Raw genomic sequence first — 26,939 nt, forward strand, 5'->3', positions numbered from 1 at the left:
GATGTTTATGTCATATGCATAATATCATAGACTCATGAAGTTTGTTAATTACATTATAACAAATATCACAAAAATATACATAATTCCTATTAAATGTAAGTTTATTTAAACTTAAACAATAAAATATGAGCACGTAGTTAAATCCAACCTTAATATATATAATAAAAAAATGTATATGTATTTGGGTTGAAAAACATTTCAAATATAGTGTGTATCTGTACTAACTGCTACAAAAATAATTATAGTAAGCAACACAAATATTTTTTGTTTATTTAAAATAATAAGTATTGTAAGTATATTTTTAATTTAAGCTTTATTTTTAACAAAATTTTATTACTATTAAAAATTAGACATTAGGTTACTAGGTTTTGAACTTTTATTTTGAGGTTGTTTTAATGGGTACATTACAGAACGCTTTTCAATTTTCATGTCTACCAACATTTCAGATGTAGAAGCCATGTTGATATTTTCTTTCTTTTTTCGTCATGTACCGACTCACATGTATTTGAGAACGGAAAACGCTATTGAGATTTGAAAGGACCACAAGAAATATGGTGGTTAGAAAACGATTATAGATAGGAGTGTTCTTTTGTTCTTCAGCTTTTTAGTGGATGCAAATGTGGAAGTGATCTCTGTATAAAATTGACAAGATCTCTTTGAAATGTCTTCAATGCATTTCGTAGTCCATCCATTGCCTGGAACAGAGGATCAATTGATAGATAGGTGAGTCTATTATTTAACTTTTTACTTGACTCCATTACCGTGATCTACAATTCGAGATCAAACATTTATAATGAAAGTAAAGATCATATGTAACATCAGAAAGGATTTTTGTTCATCGTGATGCTCGCGATACCAACGATCACTTTATGTAGCATTTTCGTTTTTGATTGTCAAGTTTATTTTTTATATAAAAGTATGGCTGTTCTAGTTAAATTTTCATATTTCAAATATATAAATGAATATTGATAAAATCGTAATCTGTAATTGTCCTACTCTTGACTTGTGTACACGATGTTAATCACGATTAATTTGCGAACCCCATTTACTTAATATACTATTTCTAGCATTATCCAAATCAACTTTTTCCAAGTATTATCTATTCACATATATGATCTAATAATATGTTTTTTATGTTTTTTGTCCAATACAATTTAATTACATAGCAAATAATTACACTTAACTATATAGATATATTATTATGAACATAATAAATAAATTTGTATGAAAAAATGATTATTTTTTTCTTGTGAAATTATACATTTTATTTGGCTTTAAAATATGTGTATTAAATCATAACTACAATATTTAGCCTACAACTTTAACAAAATAAATTGTGATTAATATATTATAAATTGTTACTGTAATGTGTACATTACAATTGCAGTGATCTATTCCCACATTGGAAATGTTAAAAATGGTATATTATCGTAATTTGTATTTTGGATTATTTTTAAAAAAACATTGTTGAATATTGAAATATTGGATATAAAAACACATTTTTTATATAAGTGATATATATAACTTTTTTATATAAGTAATATATAAGTGACATTACATTTAAAAAAAAAACTTAAATAAAATAATACCTTGTTTGCCAGTATATAATAACTTTTAGCAGTGTGCATAAATATTTACATTAAAATGTATTGTTATCATTATATGATTTTGCTTAATTAATTTAGATCTTTATATTTATGTATATACATTAAACTTAGATGACTCAGTGTTAAATTTGTTTCATTTGGTTATTAAAAATTTATTATTTGAATTATGCCAATACTTTCTTTTGTTTATGGATTTGTTGTCAAATATAAATAATTATTGAACAAGGTAATAATATCAAGCAATTACATTTTTTTGAATTTAAGTAGCAGTTATCTCATAAATATTTTTCATAATACTAAAAAAATTGCTGTAATTGTAAAAAAAAAAGGTTAAGTTAAAATAATAATAAGAAAAGAAAAACTAAGCTTAAATAAAAACTTTTTTTAAATATCATCAATCTATAATCAAAATACTTATTAAAAAACATTGTTGTTAATACATTTGTTTTATTTAAATGTAGCGCAAAACAAATTAAATACTTACTTTACTTCTTTCACAAACAAAAAAATACTACTTAGCATTAGTTTTATTCCTTAAAATAATGATAAGATAGATTGCACCAACATCAGATTGTTCTCCTATTCCATATTTAGTATATATATTACCAAAAGAGTTAATCAGTTCTATTTCAAAACTTTTGTGTTAACTATTTATTATTTTCTTGAGTTAGATGATGATAATGATAATTAAACGAATGAATATATACCTCATTATATTTACTGCCTGTGAATGTTGGAACTGTGGTCTTGTTTTCAAGTGTTAAATATATATATTTATACCATAATAAAAATCATTCTTGCTGCTATGTTTTAATATGAAGAAATATATAGGGGAAAGGTTATGTCACATATAAATATAGTAAATATATCTACACACTTGATTTATCCAAAAAAAATTTAATTATATACTTTGTGTTACAGACTTAGAGAAGTAGCAGAGCGCTGGAATAGATATGGTACTGGAGCTGCGCCATCTGCTCTAACCTCTTTAAGGGGTGTTCGAGCAGTTGCTGCTGGACCAGCCCATATAGCTTGTTTGCTTGAAGATGGTAGTATATGTCGAGCTGCGTTCTCCATTATTCCCGACAGATTAGACTTGAGTAAAGCAGATGCTAGTAAAAATGGTGGAAACGGTGGGGGAGGTAATGGCGGCGGTGGTACTAGTGGAGGCAAGCAAGGAGGGAGTGGAAGTGGGTGTGGATCTAGGCAACAACCGCGCACAAGAGCAAGAATTATGCGAAATTCAATTCGTGCCGCACCCAGTTCACAAGGTATTTTAGAAACTTTTACTAAACTTATTAAATATAACAAACATGATAAATATAATAGTAATAAAGTAATTTGTATCTTTATGAGAGTTTTATGCTGTTATAATTTTATACCATACATTTTTGTAACAGCACTAGACTTAAAACTGTGTGGAGTAATTCAGGGTAATGGTATCAAAATAAAGTGTAGTCTTAAAAATTAACAATTATTTAAGACAATTTCAGCAATGGACAATTTGTTAAAGAAACATTCAAGATAACAAAACCAAAACATTATATTTAACAAAACTTTTAAGAAACAAAAAATAATTTTAATAAGTACATTAATGCAAATATTTTTAAGAGCCTATTTAACCTAATATTGCTATCCTATAAACTACATGTGTTAACTGACATTGACAAAAAAAATAAATGTTGTGTAAAAAAAGGTGCTGCATATTCATTCACACATTTATGACTTAATGTTGACAAAAATTCTTAATTAATAACATACTGTTTGTGTTTAATGATTAAGATGGTTTGTTCTATTGCTTCTGATGTATTGTATAAAGTAAACAGTGTGTACATATCCTACTGCTGGGCTTAGCCAGCTCTATTTGAAGGCTGAACTGATGGTGAATAATTTCATGTTTTACTTAGCCTCTATTAAAAAAAAAAAAAGCCGAGATGGCCCAGTGGTAAGAACGTGTGAATCTTAACCGATGATCGTGGGTTCAAACCCGGGCAAGCACCACTGAATTTTCATGTGCTTAATTTGTGATTATAATTCATCTCGTGGTTTACGGTGAAGGAAAACATCGTGAGGAAACCTGCATGTGTCTAATTTCACTGAAATTCTGCCACATGTGAATTCTACCAACCCGCATTGGAGCAGCGTTGTGGAATAAGCTCCAAACCTTCTCCTCAAAAAGAGGAGAGGAGGCCTTTAGCCCAGCAGTGGGACATTCACAGGCTGTTACGGCATTACGGCATTAATAATGTAATGTTAAATCATTTTCTGCAAAGTTTTAACAATCTCATTATCAACATTGTAATGGACATACAATATGGGTTTATAGATATTTATTCTCAAAAAAGACATGTTGCTTACATATGAATATACATATATAGTAATATAACATTTGTATTAGTCTGTAGTAGTTACCCATTTAACGCATTGGCTTATTTTTATTTTTTCTTTTCTATGGTTTTTTTTTTAAATGATTGTTCTGTTATATGTTCAGCCAGTTTGGTCTGAATTGGTCTGAAATGCATAAAATGAGTGACAGACATTTTTTATGTACTCTTTATGTATTTATCGTAAAGTCTTGCTCCTTCATATGTAAGGGTTTTTGTATCATATGACGTCCTAATTTTGGGTAAGACAAGAAAGCTAGCTCGTCGGGTGCTACGATGTTCTTTTGTTTTGGTAAAACTTATTAGTGTGGATGGTTTTGTTGAGAATTTTTCTGATTAGGATACATATATATAAAGCTGCCGAATATTCATTATTTTGGTCTCAATATGTTTTTCTTTTGTAGTAGTAATATTTATTATAAATCTTAATGATTCAACAGGATCTACAAGCAGGGCTACTGGTGTGATAATCGGCGCATCAGGCTCTAGTCGAGTAGTTTCAGCTGTACAAGCACCATTCGTGCCAGAGGATTTAGTAACCCAAGCCCAGGTGGTTCTTCAAGGAAAAAGCAGAAGCCTTATAATAAGAGAGTTGCAGGCAAGTTAATAATAAAAGTGTCAGATTAATACTTCATATAGAGAAATTGCTCCTAATTTGACGCAATTTGTTGTAGCGTACGAATCTCGACGTAAATCAGGCCGTTAACAACTTATTGTCCCGCGATGACGAGGAGGGCGAGGAACCGGAAGGTGGCGAGGGTGGCGATGGCTACGTTCCCGAAGACCTCATTTCACTTCTCGACGGAGGTTTTCACGCTACCCAACAAGACCAATCAGTGATTATAGACGCAGACGCCATGTTTTCGGAGGACATCTTCGGGTACGCGGCTGTCAGAAGGTATCCTGTCAAGCTACGCTCCTCGGCCTCATCTCTCCTACCACTATAGTTAAATGTAGTCCTCGACCCAATCTAGCACGCAAAACGCTTACGCAGTTTCCGTTTCTGTTCTGTGATTGGGTGTTTTAAGTTTTTTTTTGTATTTCTTTTATGGTGTATCATAAACAACTACATCATTACATGGCGAACTAAACGTGTAGAACTAAAGTAACATCAATATTATATTAGTTCTGTTTACTAATATCAGTTTGCAAATCATGTTAAAGATGTAGTATGGTATGAAACACCATGAATTTTTATATATGAGTGTAGTTGGTGATAATATTATAAACAGTCGCAGTGGAGGCGGAGGCGGTAGTGGAGGTGTACGTGCTGGCGCCAGTCGCGAGAGTAGCAGCTCAACTCAAGACCGACCCTCGGAATTCAGCCGGTGGCGAGAAAGACAATACTTCGGCCCTCGGCGATGGCTGGAATCTGCTCTTCGAGATACATCCTGGGATAAGGAAGGAGGTAAAAATAGTTTTAAAACCAAAAAAACTTAATAACCATTTTGCAGTGTTTATATACAATTTTCATGTGTATTTTTTCTAAAAATTGTAGTAGAAAGCAAAAAGAAAGACTCGGCAATGGCAGCCTCGCCGTTGTGGGTATCTGAAGAGTTAGAATATTGGGACAGTAACATTCGCTTTACTCACATTGCTGCTACGTATAGTGAACTGATCGCTATCTCTACCCAAGGACAGTTGCATCAGTGGCGCTGGTCTGATGCGCATCCATATCAGCGTAATGATGTACGTACTTTTATATTATATATATATTTTACATATACATTGATTATCATAATATATCGTAAACAGACAATTCACATAAGATAAGCCTAATAACCAACGTGACAACCTAAAACCTCATAGAAAAATATAAAGTATAGTAATAGTAATGTATACTATATTTTGTTACAATAACTACACTAATTAAATTTGTCAATACGAGTTGCCTGTAATTGAAATGTAATTTTTCGCTATTTTTGTCCAATGAAATACTGAATATAGAGTTTATAACATCAAATGTTTTTACTCAGATTATTATCTAATAAAGGTATATTTCTATTAATTATATTATCATGCTCCTGCAATAGCGAAATTCAAAATGAACGTAAACTATATTTTTGAAAAATTATTCAAATAGTCAATAATATTTATTTCCTGTACATAAAATATATCCGATTAAATATTTAACACTAATTTGTGCAATGAACCTGCCACGCGAAATCAATATTCTTAGGTCTTTTACTATTCTTTTATCTGTAACATTTCACTATAGTGTAAACAATTATAATATATTTCTGCTGTCAAAAAATAAGGGATGTAAATACAAATAAGGGAACAATATGTAAATGCTATCCTTATAATATAATATTAATATAGTTTTTGGTAACTAATCAATAACGTAAATTATAAATTATGAGATTTATTAATAAAAAATATAGTCATATACAACTTATTGGAGTAGTAGTAGTATTTAATTTATATGTACAATTTGTATAGTTTAGAAGTAGAAGTAGTGATATTGATTCCAATTGAATTAAATTTAATATTTCAAGCCAAAATTTGTTTATTTAACCTTGAACAGGCATCTGGTTGCATGTTTCACCCTCGAGGAAACTGGCTAGGATTGACACCTGGAGAAAGAATTTTAAGTATGAGCGCAGCTGGTATACGTGTGTCTGTGCTTACCGACGGTGGGCGCGTTGCGACTTTTTTGGACGAGTCTATAGGTAATATCATAAAAACATTTTTATATGATTTTATTATTCATAACAATGTAAAACCAACCATATTTATTTTTACCCCTTTTTAAATAGCTCATGCTCCTGGTGCTGCAAGGTTAGAGCATCCTCTGCAAACCTTTTCAGAGTTTGGCTCTGACAAAGCTGTTTCTCTGCATGTTTGCTCACTGTATACTGTTGCGAGATTGGAATCTGGTACACTTTATTGGTGGTATGTAATAATTTCTAGCTAATTCTTTTTAAATTTATTTCGTATTTGTAGTTGAAATAGTGTATTGAATCATAATTACTGTTTTTAGGGGCGTATTACCACTTGGTCAACGCGCCCGTCTTTGGGAGAAGCACCGCGCGCGCTCTCGTAAGCAACAGCGCGGTCACTCGTCGAATACGCCTCAGGATCTGCAAGCCGGTCAAAGCGTCACTATGAAGAATGCGCCGATGTATCAACCGGGAGCTATAGGTGATTTAATTTTTGCTGTCTCATCATAAATAAATGTTAGCCTAACTTAAAGCTACATGTTATTCAATAGATTGTTTTCTATTATAATATTCAATTATTATGTTAATTATTAGGTTTCAACATGTCAACGGGTGTACCAAAGGTGGGAATATTGCAAAATGCTGCATGGAATCTATCTGATACATGCCGTTTCAAACTATTGCCACCACCCCAGCCTGATCGTTCCATCTCAGACAAAGACAAGAGAGATTTACAGGTAAATCTAATAACAGTTTTTCATTGCACAAGACAAAGAAAATATTTCAATGTTTAACAGTATAATAATAATAATATAATTTGCTGCAGAACCAATCGCCGCTAACAGTGTCATCAGTGAAGGCATCTTCTTCAAGCAGTAGTAACAAGGATGGTGGCAAAGACAGTAATAAAGATATGGCAGACCGTTTGGATATGCCCCCGCCACCTAGTCCTGCATCTTCGACCTGCAGTGATACAAGCACATCGCATAGTAAGTTTGATTTGTTTTTTTACGTTTATTAATGAATACAACTTTTTTAACAGTATATTAATATCGCTATATCACTTTATCCCACCAATTGAACTTTAAGCCATAAGAAATTTTTGTATTGCATGACCTGATCATGGCATGTCATGCCTTTGCTAGTCCTATAAACGTTATCTTAACCTAACTATAAATATATCTGAAACTAAAACCCAATATTTAAAGTCCAACATATATCAATTTGCATACACAAAAAGTGTGGAAATAAAGCTAAAAAAGTTATTTTTATACCATTTTGATTATAACTGATAAGCATGTAGCATGCATGCATCAGTGACAATCATAAAACTCGCACTGCAATGTGAAAAACATTATTCTTGGTTTCAAAATATTAATATGATTAATTTTAGAACGAGCTAAACGTGTTACTGTCCGTGGTGAAGAAGGTTCGTCCAATGATGGGTCCAAACGCGACGAAGAAGAATGGCCTCTGAAAGAAGTTGTGTTTCTGGAAGATGTCAAAAGTGTGCCCTTGGGACGTGTTTTGAAAGTTGATGGTGCATATGCAGCTGTTCGCTTTCCATCTGTTGGGAAAGATGGAAAAGAAATTGTGCCAACTACACCAGAAGACTGGACCGCATTGTTGCAAGATTGTCGTTTAGTCCGCAAAGACGATTTGGTAGCAGTGAAGTGGGGCGCTGGAGGGTCGGCTGGGCCACGCGGTCCTGATTGCTTACAACGATCCCCTAGAAAGATTGCATTACCCCCAGATCTGAATGTTATTACAATTGCAGTAAGTACCTTCTACACTATCTACAGGGGTCACAGTAATAACAGTTATTCATTTATGTTGTTGTATAAAAAAGTTTTATTGTGATTATTAAAAAAATTAAGATATTTTGTATATTCTGAAACGAATTCCTAGTTATATGCTTAGATTCACCTACCTGTACAACAAAGTTTATTTTTAAGGTGGACAATCGTGGTGTACATGCTGTTGTCCGCCGTCCTGGCGGCGCTTTAGCTTATGCTGTATATGCAGTGGGAACTACGCGTGCGCTCACCGATAGTACATTTCCAACAGACCACAGTGCACTGCTTGGATACTCAAATGGCCAAGCTATACAACTTACTACTGCTGCAGAGGTTATTTTTTTTCTACTAGAACGAATAAAATTGTCTATATTAATATTGAAATAGTCCTACATATAATTTAAATTATACCAACAGGGAAGTGAACCAGTAGTGATGATGTTAGACGGAAACGGCGCACTCTACCCCGTGGCACGAGACTGCGTAGGCGCAGTGCGTGAACCACCACCCCTGAACTTGCCACCAGCGCGGGCACTGGCTGCACATGCGTTGCCTTTGCAACCGCACCACCCTCATCATCCGCACCATCCCGCTCTAAAGTCGCAGGTATAATATTTAAACCCGCAATTAAATGTCTCTTCTACTATTCTAACGTATATTCCACATATACATTAATGTACATTCAAAAGAAAAATTATAATGTTATGAAATATGATAAGTAGGGAGTTGAAAAACTACTGACCGTCAAAGGTTACATATTTGAGTTATATTTAATTGTCGACAACAAAGTAAAGAACAACATTCTGTTGTAATTTTTTTTTGCTGACATTACGATTTCGACAAATCGCTTATATCCTTTCCGAACTTTAAAACAAAGGTAATTAATGTGAAAATTGGATTTCATTCTAACAAACAAAATTAATTATATTAGTATAAACTCTAATTAACGCTAATTCTGTTATATTGTTTTAATTTTTTCTGTTTAGCAATAACGTCCAAATAAATAATTATAAACAGAGAATATGAGTTATGACTAATTCTATGCGATTCTTAATTTAACTTGTATTTAAATTTTTTATATAGGTGGCGCTTATTATCATGGTACCCGAACCACAACTCATGATGCCTCGCGTTTTACGCTGCGATTTAGATGGCGTTCGTCAACTTTTACACCAGTTGGAATCTGACTCTAACAGTAAGTTGAGTATTGTTAAATGTACCACTTATAATATATTTTTTGAAATGAAAGCCATTAATTACAGGCTGATTCTAAAAAAGCAATGACACTTATTCGACAGTTACAGCTAGTTGGTAATAAATGGCGTTACTGATCTTATTTTTTATATCAATTCTAACAATATTAAATATATAATTATAACGATTTATATCAAATACTAATATAAATTTTACTATTTACTTACAGAACAACAAGTTCTTTCAATATTACAAGAGCGTTGCGACGGTAATAGAAACATTCTACACGCTTGCGTGCATATGTGTGCGCCGACATCTAATAAGGAACCTGATATTGGTAAGCAAAGTCATATAGTATGAGATTTAAAAGTTTATGATTACAGATTATACCAGTTTAAATAGATAGTTGTTAATCCATTATTGGAGTATTTGTCATATTTGAGTATTTGGTGTCCATTTCATATAATGTTTGTTAAGTTTGATTTTAATTATTTTTGCATCCTTGCTATGTTAGTATAATTTAAAGTGAATAAACTTATTTGAAATATAATCATTGAAATTTAAAATGATGAACTGATTCAGACATTAAGTTGAAACCGATTTTGTATTTACCACATAAGTTAGTATAAATCTATTATATTCTAATTGAGTAAATACTAGTAAAACTGGTTGCACATGAAAAGTAATGATTTTCTTTTTTATATTAAGTTGAAAACGCCTCAATGCCTAACATACCGAGTGGTACAAGCGGCAGCGGTGCAAGTGCAGAAGAAGCTGTGCCAGCGCTTACGTGGCCGCCGGAAACATTCGAAGCTTCAGGAGACGAAGATAGCCTAATGGGATTGACTAATAACGGGTGAGTGATAAAAACTGGCAATAAAATATAACAGACCAAAAATTACAATCAGATATTTACTCAAAAATGGAAATTGATCTCATTTAATTACCATAGTCAACTAATCTTGTAACTATTTTGAGGCACAAATGCCTTAAATAATAAATCGTAATTGTCCATTACTTAACTATAGTATTATTATCGTAAATTTAATAATGTACTATTAGACTTAAGTAGATTGATATTATTATTGATTGGGTTATAGAAAAATGACAAGTGGGAGCAACAATGGAGGTAGTGCAGTAAGTGCAGACCCAGCAGAACGTCGAGGAAATGCGTTAGCTGCGCTCCGTGCCCTGTGCGAGAGTTCAGCATTACAACCATTTTTAATGCAACTGCTTACCGCCAAGTAAGAAACATCTTTAACTTGTCTGAAGTTCATTATTTGTCTATTATATATGAAACATGCTGCTTTTATATTTGGAATATTTACACTAAATACTAAAGAAACGTTTATTAATTTAGGGATGGCATGGGGCAAACACCTCTAATGGCTGCAGTAGCAGAACGCGCATATCGTGCCGCGTTAGTTCTTCTAGACTCCATCCGCGCGTGCCCAGATGCTGACGAAACACAACGCTCTGCAGCTATCTTCCCGCCCAATGCGCACCCGGATCATTCTCCATTACTTGTACTTTGCTGTAACGATACCTGCAGTTTCACATGGACTGGACAGGATCATATAAATCAAGTATGTTATACAAATATGTTTCTTACATCAACAGCCAATCATTGTCCACTGCTGAACATAGGCCTCTCCCAAGGTGCGCCAAAGCTCCCTGTGGTAACTGGGGTCCTTTTTTGGGCGCATCTGCCATTGAGGAGGGTTTGCCCATACTCGTTGCGCTGGGCAGGCGTGTTGGCGAGCGCAGTAGTGTGGTAACATGTTTATGGGGGGGGGGACGCTGCTGCCCATCCCCCCCTTATGTTTCTTATGGCTGATAAATTGCCTGGTAACTGTATGTAATGTGCAAATTTATTTTTAAAAATTATGAGTTTTAATCAAAAACAAACCCATGACAACAACAAGGTTACTTCATTTCTAAATTTATAAAGTAGTGAAAATATTAGTCTTTAGTTAAAATGACCGAGTTGCACTTATTTGAGTAGAACCCAGTGGTGAAATTACATAATGAATGAAAATGAAAGCACATAATGTACTGTTAGGAAAAATAATATTGTATGCTACATAAATAGGCATATTTTTACAACTCGACCATTTAATTACAGGATATATTTGAATGTAAAACTTGTGGACTGACTGGATCACTTTGCTGTTGCACGGAATGCGCGAAGGTATGCCACAAAGGTCACGATTGCAAATTGAAACGTACTTCACCCACGGCGTATTGTGACTGTTGGGAAAAATGCCGTTGTAAAGCATTGGTTGGTGGAAACTGGGCTGCGCGGTGTGACTTACTCGCAAGACTTGCTAGAGATACGCAACTTGCTACCCATTTTAACTCCAGGTATTAATTTTATTACTTTTTAATTTTATGTTTGTGACTTTTTGTAAGTTAAACAATAAATTTAAAATTATTAATAGGTGGCTATATAAATCATATTATTTTTCAGAGGCGAGTCGATCTTGCTATTTCTGGTCCAAACAGTCGGCCGTCAAGCGGTGGAGCAACGTCAGTTCCGTGCAGGTGGCGGACGAGGTCGTGGTCCGCGCAAGCAGCCCGGCTCAGATGCCGAGGTTGATGTGCCTGATCATGACTTGGAGCCACCACGTTTTGCACGACGAGCACTTGTTCACCTCTTAGGTAAGAGCACAATCGCAGCACATTTAAGTTTTGCCCAATGTTTATTGATTTTAGTTCTTAATTCACAAATATGTTATAAAGTGTTCTTATGTCAGTATAAAAATAAAAAGCAAAATATCTTGCGAGGAATGTTTACCTTGAACTAATCGATAGACTATAAGGTAATCTCGACCCTCAGAATTCAATTATATGTTTTTACGTAGGTGACTGGCCGGCGGTAGAAGCAGCAATTATGTGCGGATCCAATGGATACAATGACGGAGGAAGTGGATCAAATAGCCCTGCACCTAATCAATCTGGAACAACATTGTTAGACAAATTCACTCATGCTCTTATAGTCAAATGTACTAACGAGGTAATAAGAGAAATAATTCATAGGAAAATAGTCTCTCTTTTTATTTTTAGAATAAAATAATATAATTTAATCCAACATATTTTAGATGTTAGACACACTATTGCACACATTGATCAGAGAGCAACAAAATGACGCGGTACCAGGAAGAGCAGAGCGTTCCAGAGAAGTTACACGACGATTCGTTCGGTCAGTTGCTAGAATATTTGTAATATTCAGTGTAGAAATGGCTCCGGGTGCCGCTAAGAAAAAAGGGTAAGATGATTATGAATGTTTATTATTTTAATAAATATCAATTAAATTTAATGATTAAATAAATGATTTCTATTAAAATTATCACTTTTAGGCCTTTATCGATCACATCGTCGTTGGTTCGTTGTCGTCGAGTATTTGCAGCTTTAGTAGCTCTCGCAGTAGAAGAATTGGTGGAAGCAGCTGACGCATTACTTGCTCCAGTGCGTCTGGGTGTTGTTCGCCCTACTGCACCTTTTCCACTTGCAACAACTTATGTAGACTTAGTTAATGGCAGTGAAGACTTATTTGGTGTGGAACCTTTATCTACCGGACACTCACGGCTACCTCATTCACGCAGGTTGGTTACTTAATTAGTTGGATATATTTGACGCTTAGAAAAAAAATATCATTGTCTCAGTTAATATTAGTCAATATAATAAAATAATTATCATATTTCCCGTTTTTTCATTAGAGAATCGAATGTAACCGGGGGGCGTGGTGGTGCTGCTGCTGGTACATCAATGGGGAGTTCTACTTTAGTGCCTGATCGATCATCCACTCCTGTAGCTACAGAGTACCCTGATGATGTCACCGGAGAAGCACTAGGTGCAGATGATGATGCTTCTGAAACTGATGAACCCAATATACCTGCTCCTGTAGCACCAGCTGAATCTCAGCATCACGATGACCCAATGGGTGATAGGTAAGTGATATACATGTTTTTTTTCAGGTTTACTGAAATGTTGGACATTCTAAACAAAAGCATAATATATTCCATTGCCCGTGATATGTTAAATATAATACATTCATAATTTTAAGTACAATACACTCACACCAAACTCAAAAATACTTCATTGTAATTTCAATAACTTTAAAGCACTTCATTTCTCTTGGTGTAATCTTTTCGCAAAAATTGTTTAGTATTTTTTGATTATTTTAAAAATTCGATAATTTCGATATGCTATGTTGGATTTTACCTTTATATAATTTTCATGAATTTAAAGCCTAAAATTATGATTATAAATCAATAATGTGAGAATGGTTTAATACTTTATTAAAATAAAGTTTTTTCTTTTTATTAAAGAGGTCAAGAGCAACATGTGGTTGTTGAAAATGGAACTGAGCGCGTCGAAGGTGGTGAAAGCGAGAGTGAATTAGACTTACTGGCTGAAGTCGAGACAGAGAGTGACTCTGACGACCAAGATAACGCTGAATCCGCGCAACGCAGTGTGCAGACTGGTGCTACACAAGGATCAGATGCTGGTAAGAAAAAGAATAAAGAAATTATAACTGTTTTAATAAAATAAAATAGTTTTTAAGCCTAATTTTTATAATCATAAATGATTGCTCTGAAATAGTTATTAGATTTAACTTTTGAATTATGCTTGATATAAAACAAAAATAATGTAACATAATATATTCGAGCCGATCAATAGTGACTAGTTAGACAATAGTTTAGGTTCCAATATAAACAAGTGAATGTCAAAGGCTTTCGGCCTGACTTATTACTGTTGAAATTATCTGGTGCACCGTGACAGGCATAGCGTCGATGCTGTTGTATCCAGAGGATGAAAGCGGTGATTCGACGCAGCCTGAAGATGAAGATTCAGAAGCTGGAGAAACTGATGAACAAGACGCCGAAGCCGAGCTTCCACTACACGATGGAGAACCCCTTGAACGACGATCTGCACCGCCATCCAGGCCTAATTTAGCGCCTCATTCCATGCAGTGGGCTATTCGGTGAGCTTTACTTTACTTTTTATTGTATAATAAAAAAAAATTGTATATTCTTTCAATTATGCATTTAATTTTTTTTAAAGTTTAAGCAACATTGACAAGTAATACTTGAGGTGGTGTTCTTACAAATAAGTAACGACATAAATACATTTTTCCTGCAGTTCTCGCGAGACATCACGAGGTACAACAAGTGGTACGGGCGGAGTAAGATTGACGGGTAGCTCATCGCTTGTTTTCATTGACCCGTCCTCGTTACGTCGATCTACAGCCGCTGCGGCTGCCGGCGCACAGGATCCTCACTCCACATCTACTACTGCATCTTTTCTTGCTAGAGCTTTTGGTAGGTTTAGTAAATTAACATATTAAATATGCTTCTTGTTTATTTATATAGATTATGAATAAAATGGACACATCTATAATTCTTTGTATGTTTTAGGAATTGTTATACGACAAATAGCAGATCTACTCTGGGAATATGAGCGAATCACTTTGCCACTGCCGCGTATGTTGCCTTTGGCTTACCGTGAGGCGTTGCGCTTACAATGCTATCTTGAAAGACAGCTTAAACAAACTTGGGATTGGCTAGTCACCGTCATGGACGCAACTGAGGCACAACTTAGGTATAAGTCAGTTCTCTATTTTTATATTTATCAATAATTTAAATGTTAATAACATAAAGCTTCCCATTCCTTTGTTTGACTTATTAAATTGGAAAAATATTTGTTTAAGATTTGGTGCATCACTTACTTCTAATAACGCCAGTTCTTCTACTGGGGAAAGCCGTTCATCTGCACCGGCCACTAGACGAACTACATCATTTACATCACCAGCGACCAGGATCATTGGCTTCTCTGAAGCTCCCAGAGCCAGGGATCGGGAACAAGGTAAATTCATTTCATGTTTTTTTTTTTAGTATTTTAAATAATTACATAAGTTATTTTGAATGTTTTATTTCTAGGAGTCGAAGCAGGAAGTGCTCGCAGAGAATTTCTAGCATACTGTCTGTCATTACTGAGGGCGCATAGTGCGGAACACGCTGAACAGTTACCAGTCCTCGACGTGGCGGCGCTCAAACATGTAGCTTACGTCTTAGATGCACTAGTTTATTATATGCGAGCAGCGCAACCTCAGCCACATCATCATCAGCACCTGTGGGCTCCAGTATGTTTTATATTTGACTGTTTTAGAAATCAGTTCTTAGTTTTAGTTTATAAAACAATATTATAATATTATTTTTATTTATATATTAAATTAACTGACTGACTGTTAATTCTAATCAGGATGAAAATGAAAACGAAGAAGGGGAAGAAGAGATGGTAGTAGGCGGTGGTACCGCTGCGGAGTCAGATGGCGAAGCCGAAGGAGCTAGAGGACGAGCACATGCCTTTTTCCAGCGCTCTGACTCCACTCTATGTCTGGGTTGTCCACCACCTGATCCATTCAATAGTAAGTTGTGTGGATTATATCTGTTATTAGTCCAAATATTATTATTACTGTATATTCTGTCCATAATGAATAAGCAGAATATAGTAAGTAAATAATTACATAATATTTAAATTATTACAATATAATATCTTTTTTGTACATAATTTTATTTTATACACTATAGTTATAGTCATTCCCAAATATATTGTTTAATTACTAACAATTTTTATTTACATAATGAATGTAACAAACTTTCTGTAGTGACGATGCAAGACGCCCTACCCCTTGCCGATCAACCCCAGCTGTTGCAGCCTAATGCACGTCGAGAGGAGCTATTTGGTATGCCGCGTCAGCCAGTAACAGTACCAGCATCTGGAGACGGTCCGCCAGGAGCTAACAACCCACTGGAAGGTACAAAAAGCTATAGCTAATCAAATGTGTACTTAAATCTAATTTTTTATTTCTTTTGCTTTCAACATTAGATAAGCTTATTACTACAGTTTTCATAATGTATATTTGTTTACTTATTTTTTAGTTGTACCACGGCGATTAGGATTGTCAAGTCGTGGAACTGAGCGTGGCTGGTCTCCTCCGGCGCGACCGGCATCTGCACCACCTACACACAATCATGCTGTAACTCGAGATGAACCACAGGTAAAACATTATTATACATAAGAAAAAATATTATATTATCTAGTCTCTATAATATGAACTCTGTAAAATAATTTGGTATTCAATTAATTTCATATCTTAAATTTTTTAACTTTGTCATTGGTTAGCTAGAAAGGTTGTTTAAAACGGTCGATGCCTTGTCTTCAGTTGTGCAAAATTACTGTCCTGTCAAACTATAAGAGTAAGAAAATGGAGAGCACTCCTGTGATTGATAATCTGCTAGTCTCTAAAATTAGCTGCCGTCCCCAAAATTATGTCGTGTGGACATTATCGTTATTTAACTAAAATTATATTTTTTAGGACTTATCTTGTGCTAAGGATACTGTGACGAAAATGGACATTGATACAGATGGTGAATATTTATCTGATTCTGATTCAAATGAAGCAAGACAAATACCAAGAAAGAAGCATCATAGGTAAGAAATTAAATTAGTGATGCATTTTTTTTATTTCGTAAAATTTACTCAGGTGAAAGAAAAAACTATATTATATAATAAAAAAATTATTATAAATACTGTCAGATGACAATAAAGACTGTGCCTCTAACATTTTTATTTATATGTTATTCATACTTTAGGCTATTTATTGAAGCTCATAAACCGAAGCTGCCATATAAAACTCCAATCATTAATTAAATAATCAACATCCAATGATATCTTGTTCAAAGATATTGTTATGTCAATTAATTATTTATTGGCAATATTTACTATGTATCTGATTAAATTCTTCGAACTTAAATCTGAATAAGATTGAGTATAAATATTTTCCTTATAAACAACCAGTTACAATGCTTGAGTTTTATTACTAATGTAAGTTCTTTCCTATATTGTATGAAATACATATTTTCGTGAAGAGTATTTTTTAGTCATTTAATATGTGTTTATAATTTGTGAGAGTCAATTTAATATGTGTTTATAATTTGGTTGTGCAGGCATCCACATGCTGCCACAATGAATAGTAATAGTCATCAGGAACCCAATGCGTCCACATCTGAATTCCACACATTAGTTGACACAGCTTGTTCAATAATGGAAGCCCCTCATCAACAGAATGTGCCTTTACCTGGTAAATACTTTATTTTATTAAAAATCAAATTTTTAGGTCAAAAACTTTTTATATACTGTATTGAATATTAAAACTAGTTGTTTAAAATTATTTAAATACTACCTAATGAATTTATAGAAATTTCCTTTTTTATGGTATGAATTTGGAATTAGATTTGACGCAATATAATCTTCGTGTGAAACCGTGTCATTTTGGGCAGAGTAAAATAGAGAGATGCCATCTTGAGTCGTAGTTATCTTAAGCACATAGCAAAGTCCCTCAACAACATTTATAATGGCGAGAAACCATTCCACCGGCTGGCCGTAAAAGTCCAACAAATGATTTATCTTGTAATAAAACATACTGCGCCATCTGAAATGATGATGATCTTGATGAAATATTTTTTCTAGGGCCTAGCAATGCAACCGCAGCAGTGCAGGAGCCGCGCGCATCGTCCTCACGAAGTCCGGGCAAGACCGTTATTGTACGTGCTGTAAGTCACTCCACTTTTTTGGGGGACTTTTTCTTAACAAAAATATACCCAAACTTAAAATGGATTTGTGATTTTTTTACGAATCATTTTTAGAACCGATTAATATAAGACAATTTTTTAATAATTTAAGTTGGTTTGTAAAAATCTTATTGCAAATTTAATAACAGACAATTTTTTTTTTCTTCGAGTTTGATTTAATTCTGGGAAAGTTAGGCTTTTAAGCTCTTTATTATAATACATACCATACATGAAAATGATATTTAATGATTTTTTTTATATGTTTAGGGCGAATTACTTAGTGCTGCTGACCCTCTAGAATCACAAGAAATATCAGCACATGTCACTGTAGAAACAACAGGCCTTCCACCGGCGCCATTACTACCTCCTCAAGTCCTCAATGCTCCAGCTCAGCCGTGAGTGTTTTGATTTATATTAACATGACATAACATTTGCAAATATACCTCCATATAATAATTTATTGAGTTTATATAACTCTAAATGCTTCATATACTTCTGACTTCAATAGGGTATTAACCCATTTTTAAGTGTCTGAATTAGATTCTATAATGCTAATAACACACCACTAAAAAAACACAAAATTTGTATTCAATCGATAGGTGCCATAAAAATGCATTTAACTTTATATTTTAAAATTTTGAAAAGCTGAATGCAGTGTGAATTTAAAAATAATTTTATGAACTAAAACTAACACTTTCGATTACTTTTTGCCTAAGTTATCTATTTATCTATATTATTATTATTTTTTTAAATCTTTATTTTAGAGGAGTTTGGTCACCGAGTGATCATGCCACCCCTATAGGAATAACTAAACATAAAAAATCAGCCTTATAAGTAACAAAAATTAAATAATTCTATGTCTTAATCCAGCTTGTACTACTCTATATAACATTCTAGCCTGATCTGAGACAGGATAGGCCAGTGTGCTGTTAAAAGCTCCTATATCTAATAAATTAATATTAAATCTTATTAATAAAATATTTCTTTCTGCTTCATTTCGGACACATTCTTCTAATATATGGTATACATCCTCATTCTTATTGTATTCTACACAAGCATAAATAATATTTTTTGAGTTTTTTCTCACATAGAGTAAAATACTCTAATAAACGTGTTTACAAAGTTTAAATCCGTGTATATTATTTTTTAATTGTCCTTCTTTAACAGGCGCGCTTGTCCGTCTTTGGGCGCCTCCGTATCACATGACTTACTATTAGGTCGTTGGAGGCTGTCACTAGACTTATTCGGGCGTGTTTTCACTGAGGACGTGGGCTTGGAGCCGGGATCAGTAGTCGCTGAACTTGGCGGTTTCCCTGTCAAGGAAGTCAAGTTTAGAAGAGATATGGAAAAATTACGTAACTCACAACAGAGGGACTTAACTTTACACAAGGTATTATTGATGTTTAAGTAAAGAAATATTACAGTGAATACAGTAATTTATTTTTTATTATGAAATACTTTTTTGTACTGTATAAAATGCGCAAAAGAAATTAAAAACCATGCAAACGTTAACATTAACAACACTTTCTTTTTTCTCATTATAAGATGGAACGCGATCGTGCAAAATTGTTACAACAGACTTTCGCCGAGTTGAACAGTGCATTTTCGGGACAAAACCGACGCGCTCATAGTGCACAGCCACCATTAGCTGTCAACCGCGTTAAGGTTACTTTCCGAGATGAGCCCGGAGAAGGCAGCGGAGTGGCGCGCTCCTTCTATACCAGTGTTGCTGAAGTAAGTTGCTCCAGTTGCAATTATTTAGTTTATATAATCTGTATAAAAAGTGTGTCTTCATATTGCACATCTGTAACATAGTTATAATTATATGAGAGCTTGTATATATAGATTTCCTTAAATTTCAGGCTTTACTCGCAAACGAAAAACTTCCTCCATTAGAATCTACATCAGGTAGCAGTAGTAATAACACAACAACCAATGGTACATCAGGTTCATCTGGCGCGGCTGCTAGTGGTGCTAGTAGCAATAGTGGAGCAAGGTTGGTTTTTAGCAAAATTATCAAAAATGTTTACATATGTATCTTTGATTGATGTACTATTTTTTTCTTATATTAAGAAGTATCAATGAAACTAGATAAAACCAGTTGTCAATCGTAAAATTATATTAAATATTTGTTTTCATTCTAATTTAAATGACGTTTAACTGTGATATTTTGTAAGAGGATTGAAAACATTCTGTGCAATTTAGGTGTACAAATAAGTTTGGTTAAAATGTGAATCATCTTATCGTAAGATTGGACATCCGGCAACACTAATTTTAAAGTACTAGCGATTTTGTATCAGTATTACATACTTTTCTTCGTGCGAAAATGATCAGTTTGGAGTCAAACAAGCGTCATTTGCGGAATTTTTGATTTACTTCTTTAATTGATAAGAAATCTGCAGCTATGGCGCATCTTTCGCTTGTAGAATTATATGGTAAGGCTGTTATAACTGAGATAAATTGTCGTGGGTGCTTCCAAAAGCTTACGAACGGTGAGTTTGAGGTCGAAGACAAAGAACGCAGTGGAAGGCCGCAAGTGTACGAAGATACGGAATTGGAGGCGATTTTGGAAGAAAATCGAGGCTGAACGCAAGAAGAATTTGCATTCACATTAGGAGTGACTCAAAAAGCTTTTTTACATCGATTAAAATCGTTTGGAATAATCCAGGGATTTGGGTCCATATGAACTGAAGATGTTATGCATTGAAAGCCGGTTCTTTGCGTGGAAAATTCTGCTGGCCAGGCAAACACAAGGGTTTTTTGCATGGTATAGTTAGTGATGATAAAAAATCTATCCACTATGATAATCCAAAGAAGAGGAAATCCTGTGAACCACGTGGAAATGGTTCAACGTCGACAGCCAAACCGAATATTCCTGGAATAAAACTCTTGTTGTGTATTTAGTGGGACCGGCTTGTGTAGTGTATGTGCCTTGAAGAGTATAATACCATTACTGAGGCTCTCTGCCGAAAACAATTGATGAGATGAGAAAGTCGAGTCCTAAAGAAAAAACAGCCGCTGTACCAGTGGATAGCCTCGAAATATGAAGCGTTCTTCCGATGCGGAATCCGTATGCTACCAGAAAGATAGTGAAAATTAGTTAGCAATGGACAATCCTTTGAATAAACCATTCTTTCACTAGAAAAACCCATTTTCTTGTTAAAAATCGGCGGAAACTTATTTATACACCTATATATAATATTTCATAGAGGCGGTAATTATTATAATATAATATTTTCAAAGCTCTGCGGTTTATATAACATATTAGATTACAACGTAAACAAAGGCTTTATTGTGTATTTTAAGTAACATTTTCCGTTGCTTATAGGAGTGGTGCAGGTCGAGCCCGCGCGAAAGACAACGCGAGGCGAGCGCCGGGCCGGCCCGCGCCGCGACCGCCCGCCGCACGCGAGCCGCGAAGGGTTCTCAGTGTCGACGCCCGCCCGTACTCGCCGCAGGTAATTGAATTAACAACGAAACATAATGTAAAATAACAATGTCATTTCATTATATGTAAAAGTTGTAAATAAAATGATGTTAGCCAGATCCTCGGTCTGTCGATATTTATAGATATTATGTGATAAAATTGATAATACATAATCCAACAAATTATTCATTGAACGACTCAATCACGAGGAGTAATAAATACACTTTATATTATTCTTATTAAACAATAAAAATATCTATTATATTAAATAGGCTGCTCCTGGAACTGAAGGTGCTGGTTACAGTGGAGACAGACCTGGAGGACACAATGAACATCTAACACTACATCAAGCACAACTCGGAGAAAGGCTTTATCCTAAAGTAAGAAATGTTTCCTTTTATCTCACATATAATCTGTTTATTAATGTTAATAATATATTTGTAATTGTTATATAAAATTTGATGAACCAAACGGGGAGCCCATATTTCGAAGCGTTCATTAGGGTTAACGTGATGCCAGGTTTCTAAATAAGTTAGCTGCAAACACATGGTAATTTCTAAATATCTCCTCTAACAGACTCGGATTTTTTTGTTACAGCCAAATCTTTATATCAGAATTAGGTGTAATCAACTATTTTTGTAAGCAGATTATTAATCTTGTTGAAAATAATCATGCTTACATTAATCATGATTACGAATATCTATGATTTATTTTTACAAAATATATGTATTCAAAAACATCGTGAGGAAACCTGCATGTGTCTGATTTCATTGAAATTCTGCCACATGTGTATTCTACCAACCCGCATTGGAGCAGCGTGGTGGAATAAGCTCCAAACCTTCTCCTCAAAAAAAAAAAAGGGAGAGGAGGCCTTAGCCCAGCAGTGGGACATTAACAGGCTGTTACTGTTACTGTTATATGTATTCAACATTTCTCATGTTAATATTTATTAACTATATAGTATATATTTAGTTCCCAAGGTTGGTGGCGCATTAGCGATGTAAACGATGGTTAACATTTCTTACAATGCCAATGTAATAGACATTGGTAATGGACGTTGGTGACTACTTATCATCAAGTGGCCCATATGCTCGTCCGCCAACCTATACTATATTAAATGAATAAAAAACTATAATTTATTATTATTCAGCAAATATAACTAACCTTTTTGATTACTTTCATTAATATGTAATCACGATTAATTATTACTCATTATAATTCTTAATCTAAAGACATTTTGCCTAGTCTGTCCAATACTACATTTTTTGGAAACCATCAATAATTTACACGTAGTATACCTATAATACAAAAAATATTCTCCAATTTTTTTCTTAAAATGACACTATCGATGAATCTTTGCCTATTGTTCGTTGTTGTAAGTATGAAGTAAAAGAACTAGTACTCCGATACATATGAACTATATTTAATAACGATCTAAATTAGGATTACACGTGCGTTAGAGGCGAAGTTTGGATAGTGAACGCGCGTTAGCGTGCAGGGAACATTATACAAACAAAAATGCTAGCGTGCAATAACAAATGAATGTATAGGTATAGACATAAATGAAAAGTGAAAAAAGTTTTTTTGGGTTTTTTAATAATTATTCTCAAATTCTGGCTGGCTAATGGAAATGTCTTATTAATTTAACAGGTGCATTCTCTTCATCCGACATTTGCGGGAAAAATAACAGGTATGTTACTGGAGTTGACTCCTGCGCAGTTACTTGTACTGCTGGCGAGTGAAGATGCACTGCGGCAGAAGGTCCGCGAAGCCATGGATCTCATTGTAATGCATCCTTCGGAAGCGATATTAGGTACAGTTTTTATTAATTTTAATATTTTTTGTTTTTTACTAAGTTGATGAGATGTATATATATTTCTACCATTTAAAACTCTGTCTGCAGCCTTGTGCTAAAATGGCATAAGCTTAACATTACTCAAAATGGTTCAAAAAGCCATATTTTATATTAAACGTCTGTTCATTGTTTCTATTCTTATTGCTAAAAGTAATCTTTTTTGAAAAAATGGCAATAAAAAATCATAATTATTTTATTTCGGTTACGAATCGAATCAATATCAATCTTGAATCAGGGATCAGTTTGATTGTTGGGAAACTAAACGTTTATTATTTAAAACTGTTAAATACAACTCATGTTTTCTATTTTCGATTCTTGACGTTATTTTAAACCTCGTCTTTCTACTTAGATTTGGACGTGTTCTCGCTATCAGAGCGCGGGGCCGGTAGCGGCAGCAGCAGCGCGGGCGCAGCGAGCGCTGGCAACGCGAGCGCGTCAAGTGCGGCCGCGGACGACGCCGCTCCTCTGTTTTACTCGCCCGGCAAGCGTGGCTACTACTCGCCGCGACAGGGACGTGCGACACCTGAGCGCATCAATGCCTTCCGAAATGTCGGCAGGTAAATTATCAAAAGAATTACTTATTTATATATTAAGCATATTACGCACAATAAGTAAGCCGAGATAGCCCAGTGGTTAGAACGCGTAAATCTTAACCGATGATCGTGCGTTTAAATCCAGGCAAGCACCACTGAATTGTCATGTGCTCAATTTGTGTTTATAATTCATCTCGTGCTTGACGGTGAAGGAAAACATCGTGAGGATACCTGCATGTGTCTAGTTTCACTGAAATTCTGCCACGTGTAGTCAACCAACCCACATTGGAGTAGTGTGATGGAATAAGCTCCAAATGCCCAGGGCATTATGCATTTGTGTATATATAAATATATACTTGTATATATGTTTGAATTATTTCATAATTAATTAAGTACATACGTAACTCTTACCGCTTTTTTTTGCAGAATAATCGGCCTGTGTCTATTACAAAATGAGCTATGCCCGATGTTCCTCAATCGACACGTACTGAAGTATATATTAGGGCGGCCAGTGCGTTTCCACGATCTGGCCTTTTTCGATCCTATAGTGTACGAAAGTCTGAGGCAACTTGTCGTCGACGCCGAGACTGGCGACTCTCACTCGCTTTTTGCTACTCTTGATCTCAACTTTAGGTACTGTATCGAAAATCTCAATGAATTAACATAAGATAAAATTCATCTTCAATATATTCATTCATAAATTTATATTCGTGCATTATGGTTTCAATTAAATATTAGTTTTATTATTTCACACATTTGATAATCACGATTTATCGAAGTGTTTAGTGCACAGAATTAATGTAATATTTTTATATTTAGTTTGGAAATGTGTGAAGAAGAAGGTGGCGGTTGTGTTGAATTAGTTCCTGGCGGTCGGGAGATCGAAGTTACTGCGCTCAATGTGTATGACTATGTACGAAAATACGCACAACATCGTATGTTACTCTCTCAAGAAAAAGCGCTTGAAGTAAGTTGTTAAATTTAATTAAAATATGATATATATTCATTATAATAATAATGAGTTAATTTTAATTTTCTTAACAGGCAATGCGAGTTGGCGTTCTTGATGTTTTACCAGAATCTGCTTTAGAAGGATTAACAGCTGAAGATTTGAGACTTTTACTAAATGGCGTAGGAGATATAAACGTAACTGCACTCGTTTCATACACGAGCTTCAACGATGAAAGCGGTGAACCACCAGAACGATTAGCCCGTTTCAAACGGTGGTTATGGGCCATTGTAGACAAAATGACACATTTAGAAAGACAAGACTTAGTAAGTGAAATATATTTGTTTGGGGATATATAAAGTATAATGACCTTAATTTGATACTTATTTTTTTACTTTTGTGTAGGTATATTTCTGGACAGGATCACCGGCACTACCGGCATCGGAGGAAGGCTTTCAGCCTATGCCTTCGGTCACTATACGGCCAGCTGATGACGCGCATCTACCCACCGCTAACACGTGCATCTCTCGACTCTACATACCCCTTTACTCTTCGCGACACGTGCTCAAGCATAAACTGTTACTCGCTATTAAAACTAAGAACTTCGGCTTTGTGTAAATCTTGTTCGCAACGACAACGTATTTCGTTTAGTTATAAGTTCAGTCACTTAAGACTGCCGTTGTATTCTATCTGTGTTAGTTTTACGATACTGTATGTCTGTATTTATAGAGCGCCATAAATAACTTATGTCGGAAAATTAGCACTAGTACGTACATAAATGTATGATTTATATCCTTTTGACGATTATGACTGAAAATTTATAACTTGGGGTTATTTGACTGAATAATTATATTCCGAATGCAATAATTGTCCATTTTAAAAATAGCCCTATTTTCAGCACAAGTATATAATATACAAACCATTTTAAAAGAATACCTTATAATTATACAGTTATAAAATTACAATTGACTGGATTGTTAGCCATTTTGAAATTTCAGTCGTATAATATAACTTCATCAGTCAACAGTACGCGTCTTTTACAACGGCGTATTAAATTTGATAAAGGTCAATATATATATTGTCACCGAGGACAAGCATATATTGACGCAAAATAATAAGAAAGTCAACACTATTATATAAATATTCCGGCAGTTACTAAATCCCGTTTAGAAGTTTTCTTTTTATTCTCTTACTATTGTTTCCGTTTAATCTAAATGCATCTGATTTTTCTTCCTATTTATTTTGAATGGTTTAAGATATTTCAAGAATATACTTTAAAATTATTCTCTTTACAAGCTTGTTATATAGAGAAATATATAAGATCATAGATAATGGGTATATTACAAATATGATTTGTTTGGGAATACTGGGCAGAGGCGTTTGGATTCCATTAATAGTGGATTTTGTGATAAAGGAGGAAGTATTATGCGCCTCTATCTCTAAATTTAAGATTTCAATTAGATTCCCCTTGATTAGTTGTATTTAATAAGGTTCATAATAAATACTTCTCAAAACGCTTATATTGTTGTTTGCATTGTAATAAAATCCTGCTAGCAATCGATGCTGTTAGATACTTAATATCTAATTGCTTACCAAAAATAAATGTAAGGGTCAAAACAAAAAAAGTGTGAATCGCCTCGATACAAATTCGCAACATACAGAGCTGCGACGCGACTTACTGCGATGTCATTTGATGCGGCATGGCGACTCGCTACTATGGTTCGAGTTAACATATTTACATCACCTACGAATCAGTTCGAAGTATTTGTCGTGCGAGCTCACGCATTTCTGCGTTATGACGTCGCATCCCATTGTAGTGTTTCGGCTCTAATACAATATATTAGTAAGATTACCTATATTTTATATTACCATGCCAACCAAGATCAACGTTCGGA

At 34.4% G+C, this 26,939-nt stretch overlaps 1 protein-coding gene across 5 annotated transcripts; it reads left to right on the forward strand.

The window, feature by feature from the left end:
- Positions 1-468: 468 nt before the first annotated feature.
- On the forward strand, positions 469-26,564 carry LOC126775355 (E3 ubiquitin-protein ligase UBR5). Of its 5 annotated transcripts, none has more exons than XM_050497230.1 (49): positions 469-723; positions 2,529-2,878; positions 4,432-4,589; positions 4,666-4,889; positions 5,224-5,399; positions 5,490-5,680; positions 6,519-6,663; positions 6,751-6,886; positions 6,975-7,135; positions 7,249-7,391; positions 7,481-7,643; positions 8,048-8,430; positions 8,610-8,783; positions 8,868-9,056; positions 9,534-9,645; positions 9,874-9,981; positions 10,353-10,500; positions 10,745-10,888; positions 11,005-11,230; positions 11,770-12,008; positions 12,115-12,305; positions 12,509-12,660; positions 12,746-12,912; positions 13,004-13,249; positions 13,364-13,594; positions 13,976-14,154; positions 14,430-14,631; positions 14,790-14,968; positions 15,065-15,248; positions 15,358-15,512; positions 15,587-15,789; positions 15,909-16,074; positions 16,315-16,464; positions 16,589-16,707; positions 17,026-17,141; positions 17,657-17,790; positions 18,180-18,262; positions 18,548-18,675; positions 19,448-19,670; positions 19,826-20,014; positions 20,143-20,276; positions 21,609-21,738; positions 21,980-22,087; positions 23,358-23,520; positions 23,912-24,119; positions 24,522-24,728; positions 24,915-25,062; positions 25,140-25,370; positions 25,450-26,564. In XM_050497230.1, the coding sequence occupies exons 1-49, from the start codon at positions 662-664 to the stop codon at positions 25,660-25,662; spliced, it is 8,571 nt and encodes a 2,856-aa protein (XP_050353187.1). In that variant the 5' UTR covers positions 469-661; the 3' UTR covers positions 25,663-26,564. The 5 variants fall into 5 exon arrangements, with proteins under 5 accessions (XP_050353187.1, XP_050353220.1, XP_050353204.1 ...); XM_050497263.1 differs by having other exon boundaries at positions 23,936-24,119; XM_050497247.1 differs by having other exon boundaries at positions 18,180-18,253.
- The last annotated feature ends 375 nt before the right edge of the window (positions 26,565-26,939 follow it).

This window comes from Nymphalis io, chromosome 2 (assembly GCF_905147045.1).
Source record: "Nymphalis io chromosome 2, ilAglIoxx1.1, whole genome shotgun sequence".
Classification (NCBI taxonomy): Eukaryota; Metazoa; Arthropoda; class Insecta; order Lepidoptera; family Nymphalidae; genus Nymphalis; species Nymphalis io.